Genomic DNA, 18,365 nt, shown 5'->3' on the forward strand with positions numbered 1-18,365 from the left:
TAGTATGGCAATTCCTAAGTTTTGACACAGTAAAATGAGAATCAAACTCAGAAATATTATTTTACCTTTATTTTTTAATATCCAAGCATTTACAAAGCATATTATGGGTACCCCCATAATCTGTTATGAAAATATTCAACTTGTGCTATCACCTGACACTAGTTTGGCTGCTTGTTCAATATATGGATTTCTCAGTATTTAAATGCAACATATCAAACCTAAAAGGATACCTCATTGTGTACAGCAGAGTCCCATCATCCTGGATTCGAAGAAGCTTATTTGGCATTGTCATATTATGAGCAACTGATTTTTTCCCATTGTGAAAGAAGGTATCTGGAGTCCAGATTTTACTAGCCATTAAATTGTTAAGTCGAAGGATGTTCATAGGACCTTTAAATTTTAACCGCTCATCTTTCCATTTTTGCCGGAAGAAAACATCTATTGTATACTCCTGAAATGTAAAAATATTTATTTTCAAGAGAATTGAAAATAACCAACGTTTTATATACAAGGACCCTACACAATTCCAATGTAAATAATACTATAATTTAAAAGAGGGAAAGCTATATTCAGAGAAATTTTGTATGATCACTCCTCTATCTTATCAATAAATGTTGCCATTTACAGTGAGAAAAAGCATGTGTTTAGACAATTAATTACATATCATTATAGAAAATAAATAATAAATCTACTTTATCTAGTCTCGCTCAGTTGAAAACAAGGCTAAATTAAACTGTTTTAGTGCATCCTGTAGGTTAGAATTAGTAGGAGAGGGAATGCCTGGGTAGGGTCTGGGTGGATTGTTCTAAGTAGTGTATCTCAAGAAAGAATAAGCAGGCAGCTCTCTCAGTAGAAAAAAAAGAATAAAGAAAGAAAAAGAAACAACTATTAAACACACTGTCATATCTGTATGAGTCATCATCTCCTGTTGCCAAAGAAACTGTAAAATACATTTTTTTTTAATTCTAAACAAATGGTGAGATGTAATATTGTTAGCAAGTATATATTAGGGGATAGTGATTTCAATAGCTTGAGTTTATGAAACTGGTTGTAATAAAAATACTTTGACAAGTTGTTAGAATATTTAAAATGCAAATATTTTGCAAATCAACTCCCTTAGTTTAAAATGTATTTTTAAATATTCATTTAATTGCTAGTGATCAATTGATCAGCTAGTGATCAATTCCTCCATTATCGTTCTCCAGTACTTTGAGTCAGCTTTATCAATGTATGTTTGTACACTTAAAGTCACATGATAAATAACTAAAATGTTCAACTACATACCTGAGATTGGAAATTCAGAAACTGTCCTTGAGCACAAAGCCATAGTCATCACACATTTGAAAATAAATGTCTTAGCAATTGACAATTTCATTCAACTAAAATATGCATATAAAAAGGAAAAATTAAAAAGGCCATATACTTATGAAAATATCAAATCATTTGTACAAATTTTAATCAAGTAAATGATTCCCAGTGATTCCTCAAAAATTGAATGGCTGAAGATAATAAGTTTCAGCCATAGGTAATGGCATATGAACAGGAAATGAACAGCGGCTCTGAGCTGTACTTTTAATTCTTAGGAGAATATTTCCTAATTGAATCCACCTCCACTGTGTGTGGTTAAGTCATTTTAAAAAATATTTAATTCCATACAAATGTAATTCAATTAAAAAATAAATTATATTAAGAGAGGAATCTTGGCTAATTGGTAAGATTTTATGCAAGTGTTTCTTTCCAACTATGGTTCCCTCAAATTCAAGTCTAATGTGGATATATTACTTGTCTGAATATATTTTACAACTTTTTATAAAACTTCAAATTCAATTTTTCCATTTCTAAAAATTATAACATGTTTTACCTGTTTCAGAAGCTATTGCCACAGCAATCATTTCCTACAGACCTAATACATAGAAGGTACACAAGGTTTACAACTGTGTTTTTTTAAAATGTTTTTAAAGAGTTTTCAGGAACACTGTTTTTGAGCATTCAGTGTCCCATGTGTGTTGTGCTAACCTACCCAGCATGATCCGTGAGTTTTCTCCTCCGCACCATCCCAACCATGCACATTCATGTGATGTTCTAGGTAATGTTAATAATGCCCATTCTTTGCTATTTCTCTACCAAAGTAAGTTCCTTGCCTGCCTGGGTCATGAACTCTACCCACAACCATCTCCCATCCCTTAAAAAATGCAGTCAGCTGTGTATCTTTATTACTTGTAAAGCTTTTCATTACTATAAAATTATATATTCCAATTATATGTTTGTTCTCTGCCTTCTAACTAGCTTGAAAATCTTAACAAAAGGCACCATGGCTTTCACTTGTGTATTATTTTATTTTGTCTACAGATATATAAGAGAGTATAAAGAATATTACAAACACCTTGCAACCATCACTAGCAGAAATCATCACAAATATTGAAGCTCCTACTTATCCCTCCTCAGTTACATTCCCCTGCTCTCTGTGGAAATAATTATCTTAAATTTGGTGTCTATCATTCACATACATGTACTTGCATATTTGCTATATAAATACATGTGTTCTGATCCATTTGTAACATTTACATAAATGGTACCATACTGTGCATAGTTTTCTTACACTGCTTCTTTTCAGTTACATTGTTGAGATTTATTCTTGGCAATCATTTAGTATTTTGATTCATTTTCATTGCTACATAGCATTACCTTCTAAGAATATCTCACAGCATTCATCCTTTTCCATGTTTTCAAGTATGTTTTCTATTTCCAGTCTGTCACTATTACAGGCAATACTGCAATGTTTTTATGTACAATATTATATATACACACACACACAATATTACATATATACATACACACAAATTATATACTTTAGGACAAATATGTAAGAGTTACTGTAGACCAGAGGTCAGCAAACTTTTCTTATAAGGGGGCAGTTAGTAAACATTTTAGGCTTTGCAGGTCATATGGTCAGCGTCACAATCATTCACTCTGCTATTGTAGGGTGACATCCCCCATCGACAATTTATAATGAGTCAGTGTGGCTTTGTGCCAATCAGGCTGCCTATTTACAGGAATAGGAGGTTGACACAATTTGGCCCATGGTCTGTGGTATGCTCTCCACTACTCTAGGGTAAGTTAACAAGTAGTATTACTGGAGTTTATTGTATGTGCATCTTCAAAATAACAAGATATTATCAAATTGAAATCATACAGGTGTGTACATTTATATCCCTTCTAGTTGAAAATTTGGCAGACAGGAGAATTCAAAAGCCAGAATGCAGTAGGTTGAGGAGTGAACAGAGGGTGTAAGTGACAAAAAAGTAAAGTACTCTACCCAATTCCTGAGTTTGTAAATGGCATTAAGAGAAACCAGAGTTCAACCAGTTAAACCTAAAGACTAGCTAATATCATTTAGCTATTGCTATGTAAAAAAAAAAACAAAAAACTAAAATGAGTAGCTTAAAATAACAACCATTTATTAGCTATTTATTATTATTATTATTATTATTATTATTAAAATGAGTAGCTTAAAATAACAACCATTTATTAGCTATTTATTATTATTATTATTATTATTATTATTATTATTATTATTATTAGCTCAGAAGTCATGAGACTAGAGGTCAGCTGATTTCACCTGTGGCCAGATGAACTCAGCCATTCTTGCTCATCCATCTGTGAATAAGCTGGCCACTGCCTGACTGCACTGCCTTCATACTGTAGGGCCTTTGGGGCAATTCAGCTCTGCTCCAAGGGTCTCCAATCCTCCTCCAGGAACCAGCCACTTTGGGCTTATCTTTCTCATGACAATGGCAGAAGTACAAAAGAACAAATCCCAAAGCACAAGCCCATATCAAGTCATTGCTTGTATAATGTCTGGCAGCATCTGGTTGACCAATGCAAGTCACACAGTTGAGTTGAGTATCACATATTAGCAGGTCACCCCACTCTCAGGAGGATGGCATTACAAAGTTAAATGAAAAAAGCATGGATACAGAAGGGGTGAACAATGGGAGCCATCACTGTAACCTGTCACACTGGCCCTCTCTCAGAGAAAATTAAAGATTTTTGTGAATGAATAAAGAGTTTGAGAACATCTGAAACTTCATCACGTGCTCCAATGAGAGGCACATGGGTCTGTATCAAGGAAGCAGATTGGTTATATCTTAGTAAATGTAACTGTGATCAACTGTATGGTACCTAAATGACCGGAAAACTTGTGAGCAGAAGCAGGATAATTAGAGCAATAGTTTACAATGTGGAATGTGTACATCCATTTGGGTGTAGGAAGAAACTATTGAATATTTTTATATAAGATCCTTACCTAAATATAAGAAGTAAATGAAGCCTTGCTAGTAGCTAATATATGGAATGATAATGGTACTCTCACTGTATCTATAAGTAGATGATGGTCCTGTGTGCAAGGCATTTTATGGGTACAGAAGAAGGTGCCATAGGGAATGGCCAAGCGATGCCTCATTCATTTGTTTTCATGATACTTTGATTTGTGCTCAGGTGAATTATAATTGTAAAATTATAATATCTCATTTTGATTAAATTAACTCAAGTGAAAATAGACAAACGGCTTCAAAAGATTATTGCTAAATGACACCATAGATTGAAGAAAACACTAATAATTACACAAGGAGAAATGGACAAGAAAAAGGGATAATCACATCTATGCCTAACATGAACTCTTCATTAACCACATAAAGAGTAATGAATTAATCAACTCTAACAAGAAACCTACAAAAGTAAATGTATAATTACCAATGAAGATATTTAAAATATGGATTTAAACCCACTGTGTTTAATGATGAGCTTCATCTTATGCACATGTTGTACCTTGAAATATTGGTTAATGATAGCTGAAGGCCATTGCTAATAGTAAATTGTTTTAAAAACAAAAAATCCAGAACAGCAAGAAAAATATCAAAAATTGGTAGACAGGGGTGAGAGATTAAAGATGGCAGCATGAGAGGAGAGACAGAGGCTTCCTCCTAAAACTGGATACAATTAGAAAATTTAATTGGCACAACTAATCCTGAGAGAGCAACAGGAAAGAGGACACGTCAGACTGCACATACCTGGAGAAAAGAGGAGACCTCAGCGAACAGGGAAATGTACCAGAGCTGTGGCTCCGCGGGACCCGAGCCCCTACCCCACCCCAGCTCACCGGCGGGAGGAAGACAAACAAAGCAGGGAGGGAGTGGAAGGCTTGGGACTGCTGAATACCTAGCTCTGGAGATCTGTGCTGGGAGCACAAACCTACATTTCATGGTGCTTTCTTGAGACTCGCATGACTACTGGGTTGGAAAGTTAATACAGGCAGAGTTCCTGGGGAGACTGGGATTCCGGCTGCTTGTGGAAAGCAGGGATCCATATCTGGCTACTCTGGGACAAAAACTTATACCTGTGTGACCGGCCCACTGGCTCAGGCAGTGGAGACAGGCACAGCAGCTGGGAGGCAGGGAAAAGCTCTTTCCTACCCCAAGTACCACTCCGCTGTGACCCTCGATATTGCTTCAGGGGCTCAGCAGCTCCAGAATAGAGTGTCTGGACACTAGAGGGAGCCATATAAAACCATGAAACACCAAAGGAACCTTGTCCAGAATAAATTGTTAATACAACTCCCGAAAAAGATTTAAGTGATATGGACCTCGTGACTCTTCCTGAAAGGGAGTTCAAAATAAAAATCATCAACATCCTAATGGAGGTACAGAAAGACATCCAAGAACTCAGGAATGAATTCAGGTCAGAGATCCAATCATTGAAGAGCATGATGGAGGGTATTAAAAGCAGGTTGGATATGGTGGAGGAGACAATAAATGAAATAGAAACTAGAGAAGAGGAATACAGAGAAGCTGAGGCACAGAGAGAAAAAAGGATCTCTAAAAATGAAAGAATATTGAGAGAACTGTGTGACCAATCCAAGTGGAACAATATTCGCATTATAGGGATACCAGAAGAAGAAGAGAGAGAGAAAGGGATAGAAAGTGTCTTTCAGGAGGTAGTTGCTGAAAACTTCCCCAATCTGGGGAAGGAGATAGTCTCTCAGGCCATGGAGATCCACAGATCCCCCAACACAAGGGACCCAAGGAAGACAACACCAAGACACATAGTAATTAAAATTGGAAAGCTCAAGGATAAGGACAGACTGTTCAAAGCAGCCAGAGGCAGAAATAAGATCACATACAAAGGAAAGCTCATCAGGCTAACATCAGACTTCTCAGCAGAAACCTTACAGGCCAGAAGGGAGTGGCATGATGTAATTAATGCCATGAAGCAGAAGAGCCTGGAACCAAGATTACTTTATCCGGCAAGATTATCATTTAAATTTGAAGGAGGGATTAAACAATTTCCAGATAAGCAAAAGCTGAGAGAGTTTACCTCCCACAAACCATCTCTGCAGTCTATTTTGGAGGGACTGCTATAGATGGAAGTGTTCCTAGGGTTGCATAGCTGTCACTAGAGGTAGTAAAATCACGGTAGGGAGGGTGGAGCAGCTGATTTCGAGGCAAATGCAAAATTAAATTGACTATCCCTAAAGTCCATCAAGGGATAGAGAAAAAGTATAGAATTTGATACCTAATATATAAAGAATGAAGGAGGAAGAAAAAGGAGGAGAAATAGAAAAGAACCTTTAGATTGTGTTTGTAAAAGCATACTAAGTGAGTTAAGTTAGACTCTTAGATACTAAGGAAAGTAACCTGGAACATTTGGTAACCACGAATCTAAAGCCTGAAATGGCAATAAGTACCTACCTATCAATAATCATCCTAAATGTAAATGTACTAAATGCACCAATCAAAAGACATAGAGTCACTGAATGGATAAAAAAACAAGACCCATCTATATGCTGCTTATAAGAGACTCACCTCAAACCCAAAGACATGCACAGACTAAAATTCAAGGGATGGAAAAAGATATTTCATTCAAACAATAGGGAGAAAAAAGCACGTGTTGCAGTACTAGTATCAGACAAAATAGACTTCAAAACAAAGAAAGTAATAAGAGATAAAGACGGACATTACATAATGATAAAGGGCTCAGTCCAACAAGAGGATATAACCATTATAAATATATATGCACCCAACACAGGAGTACCAGCATATGTGAAACTAATACTAACAGAACTAAAGGAGGAAATAGACTGCAATGCATTCATTTTAGGAGACTTCAACACACCATTCACTCCAAAGGACAGATCCACCAGACAGAAAATAAGTAAGGACACAGAGGCACTGAACAACACACTAGAACAGATGGACCTAATAGACATCTATAGAACTCTACACCCAAAAGCAACAGGATACACATTCTTCTCAAGTGCACATGGAACATTCTCCAGAATAGACCACATACTAGGTCACAAAAAGAGCCTCAGTAAATTCAAAAAATTTTGAAATCCTACCAACCAACTTTTCAGACCACAAAGGTATAAAACTAGAAATAAATTGTACCAAGAAAGCAAAAAGGCTCACAAACACATGGAGGCTTAACAACACACTTCTAAATGGATTAACGACAAAATTAAAATTTAGATCCAGCAATATATGGAAATAAATGACAACAACAACACAAAGCCCCAACTTCTGTGGGACGCAGGGAAAGCAGTCTTAAGAGGAAAGTACATAGCAATCCAGGCATATTTAAAGAAGGAAGAACAAACCGAAATGAATAGTCTAATGTCACAATAATCAAAATTGGAAAAAGAAGAACAAATGAGGCCTAAAGTCAACGGAAGGAGGGACATAATAAAAATCAGAGAAGAAATAAACAAAATTGACAAGAATAAAACAATAGAAAAAATCAATGAAACCGAGAGCTGGTTCTTTGAGAAAATAAACAAAATAGATAAGCCTCTAGCCAGACTTATTAAGAGAAAAAGAGAATCAACACACATCAACAGAATCAGAAATGAGAAAGGAAACATCATGACGGACCCCATAGAAATACAAAGAATTATTAGAGACTACTATGAAAACCTATATACTAAGAAGCTGGAAAACCTAGAAGAAATGGACAACTTCCTAGGAAAATACAACCTTCCAAGACTGACCAAGGAAGAAACACAAAATCTAAACAAACCAATTACCAGCAAAGAAATTGAAGTGGTAATCAAAAAACTACCCAAGAAAAAAAACCCTGGGCCAGATGGATTTACCTCGGAATTTTATCAGACATACAGAGAAGACATAATACCAATTCTCCTAAAAGTTTTCCAAAAAATAGAAGTGGAGGGAATACTCCCAAACTCATTCTATGAAGCCAACATCACCCTAATACCAAAACCAGGCAAAGACCCCACCAAAAGAGAAAATTACACACCAATATCCCTGATGAACGTAGGTGCAAAAATACTCAACAAAATATTAGCAAACCGAATTCAAAAATATATCAAAAGGATCATACACCACGACCAAGCGGGATTCATCCCGGGGATGCAAGGATGGTACAACATTTGAAAATCCATCAACATCATCCACCACATCAACAAAAAGAAGGACAAAACCCGCATGATCATCTCCATAGATGCTGACAAAGCATTCAACAAAATTCAACATTCTTTCATGATAAAAACTCTCAGCAAAAGTAGTATAGAGGGCAAGTACCTCAAAGTAATAAAGGCCATATACGATAAACCCACAGCCAACTTCATACTGAACAGTGAGAAGCTGAAAGCTTTTCCTCTGAGATCGGGAACAAGACAGGGAGGCCCACTCTCTCCACTGTTATTTAACATAGTACTGGAGGTCCTAGCCACAGCAATTAAACAAAACTAAGAAATACAAGGAATCCGGATTGGTAAAAAAGAAGTTAAACTGTCACTATTTGCAGATGACATGATATGGTACATAAAAAACCCTAAAGACTCCACTCCAAAACTACTAGAACTGATATCGGAATACAGCAAAGTTGCAGGATACAAAATTAACACACAGAAATTTGTGGCTTTCCTATACACTAACAATGAGCCAATAGAAAGAGAAATCAGGAAAACAATTCCATTCACATTTGCATCAAAGAGAATAAAATACCTAGGAATAAACCTAACCAAAGAAGTGAAAGACCTATGCCCTGAAAACTATAAGACACTCTTAAGAGAAATTAAAGAGGACACTAACAAATGGAAACTCATCCCATGCTCTTGGCTAGGAAGAATTTGTATTGTCAAAATGGCCATCCTGCCCAAAGCAATATACAGATTTGATGCAATCCCTATCAAATTACCAACAACATTCTTGAACGAACTGGAACAAATAGTTCAAAAATTCATATGGAAACACCAAAGACCCCAAATAGCCAAAGCAATCCTGAGAAAGAAGAATAAAGTGGCGGGGATCTCACTCCCCAACTTCAAGCTCTACTACAAAGCCATAGTAATCAAGACAATTTGGTAATGGCACAAGAACAGAGCCACAGAGCAGTGGAACAGATTAGAGACTCCAGACATTAACCCAAATGAATATGGTCAATTAATATTCAATAAAGGAGCCATGGACATACAATGAGGAAATGACAGTCTCTTCAACAGATGGTGCTGGCAAAACTGGACAGCTACATGTAAGAGAATGATACTGGACCACTGTCTAACCCCATACACAAAAGTAAATTCAAAATGGATCAAAGACCTGAATGTAAGTCATGAAACCATAAAACTCTTAGAAAAAAACATAGGCAAAAATCCCTTGGATGTGAACATTAGCAACTTCTTCATGAATATATCTCCCCAGGCAAGGAAAACAAAAGCAAAAATGAACAAGTGGGACTATATTAAGCTGAAAAGCTTCTGTACAGCAAAGGACACCACCAATGGGACATAAAGGTACCCTACAGTATGGGAGAATATATTCGTAAATGACAGATCCAATAAAGGCTTGACATCCAAAATATGTAATGAGCTCACACACCTCAACAAACAAAAAGCAAATAATCCAATTTAAAAATGGGCAGAGGAGCTGAACAGACAGTTCTCCAAAGAAGAAATTCAGATGGCCAATAGACACATGAAAAGATGCTCCACATCGCTAGTTATCAGAGAAATGCAAATTAAAACCACAATGAGGTATTACCTCACACCAGGAAGGATGGCTACCATCCAAAAGACAAACAACAACAAATGTTGGTGAGACTGCGGAGAAAGGGGAACCTTCCTACACTGCTGGTGGGAATGTAAATTAGTTCAACCATTGTGGAAAGCAAAATGGAGGTTCCTCAAAATGCTCAAAATAGACTTACTATTTGACCCAGGAATTCCACTTCTAGGAATTTACCCTAAGGATGCAGCACTCCAGTTTGAAAAAGACAGATGCACCCCTTTGTTTATCACAGCACTATTTACAATAGCCAAGAAATGGAAGCAACCTAAGTGTCCGTCAGTAGATGAATGGATAAAGAAGATGTGGTACATATACACAATGGAATATTATTCAGCCATAAGAAAAAAACAAATCCTACCATTTGCAAGAACCTGGATGTTGCTAGAGGGTATTATGCTCAGTGAAATAAGCCGAGCAGAGAAAGACAAATACCAAATGATTTCACTCATCTGTGGAGTATAAGAACAAAAGAAAAACTGAAGGAACAAAACAGCAGCAGAGTCACAGAACCCAAGAATGGACTAACAGTTACCAAAGGGAAAGAGACTGGGGAGAATGGGAGGGTAGGGAGGGATAAGGGTGGGGAAGAAGAAAGGGGGTATAATGATTAGCATGTATAATGTGGGGGGTGGGGGAAAGGGGAGGGCTTTGCAACACAGAGAAGACAAGTAGTGATTCTACAACATCTTACTATGCTGATGGACAGTGACTGTAATGGGGTGTGTGGGGGGGACTTGGGGTAGGGAGAGCCTGGTAAACATAATGTTCTTCATGTAATTGTAGATTAATGATAACAAAATAAAAATTTTAAAAAGTTAAAAAAATACAAAAAATAAAAAAATTGGTGGACAGGTTTTTAAAGAATAGCATTATGGTTCAGTGACCAATAGTCAAAGATGTATTTTTTACATTTTAATTTACATACCTTTTTCATCTGCACTAATTACCAAAAGAAGTATTAAAATATGAATTTAATATCAGACCTCTGATTGCTATATTATAAAGTATTTAAGAAAGTATTTTTAAAATAAAAAGCACATCAAAACATTCCAACTGCTGAAATATCACTAATAGCAATCTTAACTGGGGACAAAAATAAATTTATTTCATTAATAAATATAATTATTCCCAAAATTGTATATATTTTAACTTTATCTCATCCCAATTTCTGCTTTAGTGCTTAACTTATTTTTATATATTAGTACAAAAGTATACAGATATACAAATACATGAACATATAAATACAGTTGATTCACTACTAGTTTTTATAGTTTTACTCTCTAGATTAAAAAAACAGAGTAAGGAGACATTTCAAATTTTTATTTAATATCTACTAAGAATAACAGGATTTCCAAACAAATTATTTGCATGTTATCCCTTAAATGTATATAAAACACACATTCTCAGTATTTGAAAAGAATACTCCTAAAAGATTCCTCAAAATAAGCTTCAAGTTTGCCATGAGTATATAGTAATATAGTAATTACTTGATTTGTGTGTGACAAGAAAATTACCAGAGAAGGACAAAATAATGCAGCATTTTTGTACAAATTTAAGACTTAAAACCCATGGGCCAAGATTCTAAAATAAATTAAAAACTAAGACCGACTACAAATCCCTTAGGGAATACACAAACTAAAGAGCAAACTAAGAAAGAAACCAAAACACTCACAGGACATATCAGCACGCAGCTCATGCACAGGAGACGTGAGTAAGACTGATGGGTTAGACTGAACAGTTGGAAGATCCCTACACTTCAACATTTGAAAAACTCTTTACAGGAAATTTAATACAGCTTCTCCTTTTTATAGATAGGGTTATAGATAAATTCAGTGAATTTCCTGTTTCCAAGCTCAGTAGGGGCAGAAGCCAGACAAAGAGGCAGTTTCCAGTGCAGTGTTTTTACTGCCACTGAGTATTATTTCCATAATTTGTACTGCAAAGAAAGAAGTCACTCTCTATTGCACAGTTTATTATATAAACATGCTTTCAAAAAAACATTAACTCAGTGAAGACAGCACATTTTTTAGTGCCTGGCTACATTAATTATAAGTCAATGCTTGTACCACTTTCTGAAGAATTATATCTACCCGCTTAAACATAACCAAATTTCAGGACTGCTCTCAGGGTGATTTCTAGTTTACTTTGATTTACTGAGAATATTTGAAATACCAAAATTTATTTCATCATACCCTTTTCACTAATGAAGGTTAGCCTCCTCTGAGTAAATTCCAGTCAGTGTGTTTCTTCTGTAATGAAGAAAAATGTGGTTTATGAAGCAGGTATGTAACAATTAAAGAAACAACATCCTTGGAATACACAAGAATGATTGTGCTCAAACGCTTGCAGTTGGTACTCACAGGGGTGTGAACAACAAATGTAGTCCACTATTAGTACTGCAAAAATTGCAAAAGTGAGAAGCTTAATAAAAGATCAGCAGAGTGCCAATAAACACAATTAGTATAAGATCATAAAACTCTATTATGCAAAGAAGCTCACACAAACAGATTGCAGAACACCACAGCTACTGCATATTCTGACCATTGTGGAGGTAAGATGTCTGGGGTTTTCTCCTTGGAATTATTGGCTAGGCAAGTTTTATGGGCAAATTAGAAACTGATACTGAAGATTCAGGTTTTAATATTAGATTATTAAAATACATCTAATTAAAGTATTCCAAGTGATGAATAGTTACATGTTAATTGAAATCCATTTTGATATAATTTGTTACATAAAATTCATTGTAACCTTGTTAAATATGCAAAAGTATCTCCATTTCACAGGTGGAGAATACTTCAGAAGTCATATTCACTATAAAAATGAGAAAGCCAAAATTTAAATTCAATTATGCCACCTAACACCATGCTCTTTTTATTATAACCATACATAAAAACAGTCCTTGGAGGCAGGACATCAGAGTGAAATTTCCTTTGTTTTAGAAAACAATTCGTGATGCTAGCCATGGATTATGGAAGGTCACAGGGAAAATTTAGTTGCCAGGCTGAGACTGGAGTTTTGGAATCTCTGTCAAAGTCTTCTTTTCATATTTAAAATGACTTAAATACAAGATCAAAGGCTCACAATGATAATAAACTGAGTAATATAAAACAGTTGTTATGAGAATGAGAATGTGCTCTTGAGTCAGGTAGACTAGGGTCCTTGACTGTGAGCAGGTTTTTTAACCTCTATTTTAGTTGACTTATCTATAAAATGATGATAATAGAACCTACTTTTTATAAGGATGCAGTGAGGTAATATGTGTACTGTTCTTACAAACAGTCTGGACATCCGGAAGTTAGCCTAGTATAAATCAGTTTCCAAGTACCCTTCTTCCTCTATTCTCCATACTCAAAAAAAGGTGACCTGACAAGGGAGGAGCAGCCAGGAGCAAAAAGAACCAGGGAGCAGCAGCTGAGCAGAATGTCATGAGAGGTTTGCTAAAGAATAAGTTTAGGGCAATAAAAGGGTCACTGAGAAAAAATCACCATTGTGCCCCAAGAGAGCCTGCATTTGTCTCCCATCCATATAAATGACATTTACTGCCAAGAGAGAACCACCAACAGAACAAACTAGGTAGAAACATATTTTTCCCCTTTTCATAATCTTTCCCTTGCCTCAATTCCAGAAGACCCAGAAAGAGAAGCAAAGTAGATCATGGCTTATCATCCACTGTACATCCTTTAGTTGTGAAAATGGCTGAGAAAAGGAGAGAAGACCTAAATGGCATAAAAGATTGATATTTAAATTGGACTGGCATGGACTTTTTGATATTTCACAGTGAACAGAAAGCTACAAGATGCACCCAAGATATTGTCATGATGGGAGAAAGGAGATGCAAAACATGGACGTTTCTGAGTCTGGTCAGTTGAATTGTTGAAAGCCCTCGGGATGAAGCTCCACTGCTTTCTCACTTCGGCCGCCCAGCATGACCTCTCCCTCCCTTCCCTCTCTAGATTTGTGATCAGCATCCCCCCAACCCCTGCACCGCCTGATGCTGCCCTGTACTGATACTGCAGGGCCTCTGAGGGGTCATGCTCCATCTTACTACCCAGAGCCATCGATCTCTGCTGCAGAGGCTCTTCCCTACCACCCCGACATCGAGCCAGCTTTACTCCACACTGAGAACAATGACCATGACCAATTTCTTCAAAGCTCTATCACCAGCATCTAACAAACTATCTGGAACATAGGAAATAAGATAATTAGTCCATGAATGAATGAGAGGAGTCATTAGAATTTAAATGTAGTGACAAGGATTCTGGGTGATGGCAGCTCTAATGGCACATAAGGAGGAAGGCGTCATCAGAGGCAGATGGTAGAAAAGCTCTCAGATATCTTACGACAAGCAGTCACTGGTATGCAATAATCCTGAAATTCGCAGTGTGAAGGGGATATGTTTGCATTTGTGTGTCTGTGTAACTATATTAAACTAAGCACAGTAGACTTTAATTCTGTATAATATTTATATTTTAAAGAATGTTGACACAAATCAAAGGAAGCCAGGCATAATAAGTTCTCTGGTAACAGAGACCTACTCTATTTCAGCGTTTTATTTGGGGATGCTTTTATGGCTTTCTGTTGTGGGCAATTGGCTAGAAGATTCTACATGATCTGGCTCTGAGTTCTTTTTCAGCCTCATCTCCTCCCAAATGCCTTATAGCATTTGAGGCTCTAGTCACACTGAACTTTCACTCTTAACTAAATTCAACTAGCTCTTCCAGTTTGTGCTAAAACACTCTCCCCATTACGCAGGTGGTCAATCCTTATTTGTCTTCCTTGGGTACCTTCTTTTCCTAGAAAACTTTTCAGCTATAGATATCCTCTACCCACATCACCTCAGCTACCATATTAATCCATACATACTTCAAGAAAAGCATGATCACACTGTTGTAAAATTGATAATTCATCTTAGTCCTCCCCCTACAACACTGAATAACTTGAGGGCAACTGAATACTGGTTATAGTTTATAATTTTAAGCCCCAACACTGTGACAGATGCAGAGTATGCATTTTGTAAATTTTGTTGAAATGAACAAACACAATTCATGCCTCATAGTAGCTCACACTGCAGTAAGGAAGAAAGACATGTAACGATTTTTATGATCCAGTATGCAAAGCCATAAAAATGTGTGAACACCAGCTGGTGGAACACAAGGACAAGAAAGACCGACTCTACTTGGAGTAGCTTAGAAAGATATGAGAAGATGAAATTTCAGCCTGGCCTTGAATAAATGGATGATTTCCAGTTGGCAAAGGAGGAGGGAAGCATAACAAGAACAGGGGAAAACATTTGCAAGGCCAGAGAGTTGTTCAAGATAATGGCATGTTCGAAGAACAGGGAGAGGTTCAATGCAATCTTTAAAAATAAAAGCCTCACTGATAGTTACGGTACTGCCCTCTGTCTCGCCTCCTCTTGTCAAAGCTTAAAAATGTTGCCTCCACAATTTCTCCATTTCCTCACCTCCCACATGCTCAGCCCACTGCAATCTGGTTGCCTTTACTTTAATCAGTAAATGCCTCCTTGTTCTTCATCTAATGACACATTTGAATCCTTTTCTTGGCTTTACCATAACTTAGGACATTGTTGTTCTTTACCTACTTTTGCAATGTTCTCCTGCATTGGCATTAAACTGCCTTTTCCTCATGTTATGGGAAACCCTTGGGAAAATCATCATGGATCTGAGACCTTCTGCATCTGCCAACAATCTACATGTAATGATAACTCCTGGAAAATGTATAGAGTAACAGCACTGGGTTTTTATTATTCTTAATCAAGGCAGACTAGTTCTGTGTGGCTATTCCATAAAGACAGACTCCACTGCTGCAACCTGGAGAAAAAAACATGCAACATCTGTGATTTTTACTTAAGAAATCACTTCATGTTCAGAAATCATAGTTGTTTATTATTTAGTTTATGCAAAAGAAATGGCAGGTAATAAGGAATGCCCTTTTCCCTTGGAAGCCAAGAGCAGTAGGACTGGATATAACTGGTTCCTACAACCCTCCCTCTTGTGAGAAAGTAGGACAGAGTCACACTAGTCGAACTGCTTTTATCTGCCCTTTTTTCTGAAACTCTTACCCCACCACATAAGTAAGGTGTTACTATGGCAAAACCTCTGGGTTCTTCCCAGTACCAGATTAACCCTACTGCCTTCAGTATCCAGAATCCTATCTCAACAGAGGGCTATAAATGATTCAGATATCTGACTATTGCACATCATTGCATCCAATAAGGAATAAAAGGCAGTGGTCTCTGACTTTTGTTGTTAAGAACCAAAGCACATTTCTTTAGCTACATTTAGAAATGACACCTTCAGATAAGGGTTAATACCTAAGTCCTGTGTCAATTTTTAACCAAATATTGAGATCCAATAACTCTTTAAACTTCTCTATAATATGTAAACTACTGAAGGCCATAATACCCCAACAATATCTGGGGAGTCTAAGAAATAATGCACTCAGTATTTTCAGACAGGTAGGAAAGTATTAATGGAGGGGAATGAGATGACCAATAAACCAAGCTCACCATTTACCTGTTGCCTGCTTTGAAACAGGTTAATGGTGAACTCTAGATCAGAAATCTTGAGATAACTTCAAAGTTTCCTGTTCAAGTCTAACCCTAAGGCTTAGCACCACAAGAGACGACCATTTGGACTGAGATTCTAAGTCTATGTTCTGGTGCAATAATTGGTGGCTACAGCACTTATGCCCGGAGAATGTGCACATACAATGAAAATGTTTACTAACACTGGAAAAGACCTCCTATACAGAAACTAAGGAGGAAAGAAAGAAAAAAAAAGCAGAGGGGTGAGTTATAAATCACAAAAATGCACACGCCTACTACAAACTTTGTCAATTATCACCTACTAGTACATTCCTGACTTTAATTACCTTCTTAATCATGAATTTTTTAAGTGTTGAAATAAAAGATTTTTAAAGTTAATTGCAGACATTGTAATTAGAATCTTTAATTATAATTTTGATGTGTAACTTCACTGGACAATTACACTGGTTAATGATTCTAAGAAGCAGTGTGTGTGTGTGTGTGTGTGTGTGTGTGTGTGTGTGTGTGTGTGTGTGTGTGTGTGTGTGTGTGTGTGTGTGTTCTTTTGGTTCTTAATTCTTTTTGCTATGCTGCTTTTTCCTCCCAGGCTAATGTCACAGCAAATCTACATCACCAATCTGAAAAGGACTTGGAGTTTTAGGGCTTGTTCCTGAGTATGCACACTGCATAGAAATAAAAGTGTACCAGCTAAGCTACTAACAGTGAAATTAACTCTAATTTTTATTCTTTCCCCATTAACAAACTGCTTATGTAAGACATGAATTATATATCTTGATATCCACTTTTACATATGGGTAATAATAATATCGGTGTGTTTTCCCTTTAAATCAAAATAAATTCCTTTCTTTGTAGAGTGTTACATACACGTTTCATTTCTTGACCTGGCCACCTACACTAACATTAATTCAAACTTTTCCTCATTATTTATCTTGCTTTACAGAAAAAGTAAGATTAAGATTGAAAACCACTCCATTTGATCATCATGAAGACCAAACCATTTCTCTTCGCAAAATGTATACCTGCTTTTAAACTGAGTTCTACTTCCCTATTAGATTTACAACATAAGTAATATGTGTATTTGTGCATGTCTGTGTTATACATATGTAGGCACATTATTCAACTTTAATTTTCCCCATATCACCTTTCTTTAGATTTGGACAAATATCTAACAATACCTGTTTAGTGATCAAACTATCTGTGATTCTCACTCAAAACCTTCCCCATATCACACATTATTACATATACCAGTTATCAGTGTATTGCCTCTTAGCTGCAAGTCCACTTTCTTTCTCCTTCTTTGTGATACAGGGAAAGGACTCTGTAAACACTGCTCCTTCCAGCTCACACCATGTTAGGCTTCATTATTAGAGGGTGTGGGAGGGATATGTCAATGTCATAGCAAGAGGAGGGATTTTTCTGGTTCTCTTCCTGGTTCAGGGGTACTGCCTGTCTTTGGCACAGCTTTAAAGGACTGGCATGCTGAGAGTTTTCAGCCACAAGGTAGGACATTCCTGTGCCCTAGCTTCACACGTATCCATACATGCTTCCTTCCCTGCACCAATGGCCTGTTCCTATAGCAGCAATATCCTTCCCAGTGAGGCCTGAATCTCAGCCCTGGGGGGAAGGGCGCTCTTCCAAGTCCTTGGTTCCTTCCCTGTTAGTGAGGCTACACCCCTAGAAGTAGAATATGCCTTCTGTATTTACTAATTCTGTAT

At 36.8% G+C, this 18,365-nt stretch overlaps 1 protein-coding gene across 2 annotated transcripts in view; it reads right to left on the minus strand.

Annotated features, from left to right (window-relative positions):
- The window catches only part of GABRA2 (gamma-aminobutyric acid type A receptor subunit alpha2), a 135,936-nt gene that overhangs the window by 54,729 nt on the left and 62,842 nt on the right, over positions 1 to 18,365 (minus strand). For both annotated transcript variants that reach the window (XM_036892541.2, XM_057502190.1), the window contains exon 5: positions 231 to 451. In XM_036892541.2, coding sequence (XP_036748436.2) covers positions 231 to 451 — 221 coding nt within the window. The remainder of the gene's footprint in view (positions 1 to 230; positions 452 to 18,365) is intronic.

This window comes from Manis pentadactyla, chromosome 5 (genome assembly GCF_030020395.1).
Source record: "Manis pentadactyla isolate mManPen7 chromosome 5, mManPen7.hap1, whole genome shotgun sequence".
Taxonomy (NCBI): domain Eukaryota; kingdom Metazoa; phylum Chordata; class Mammalia; order Pholidota; family Manidae; genus Manis; species Manis pentadactyla.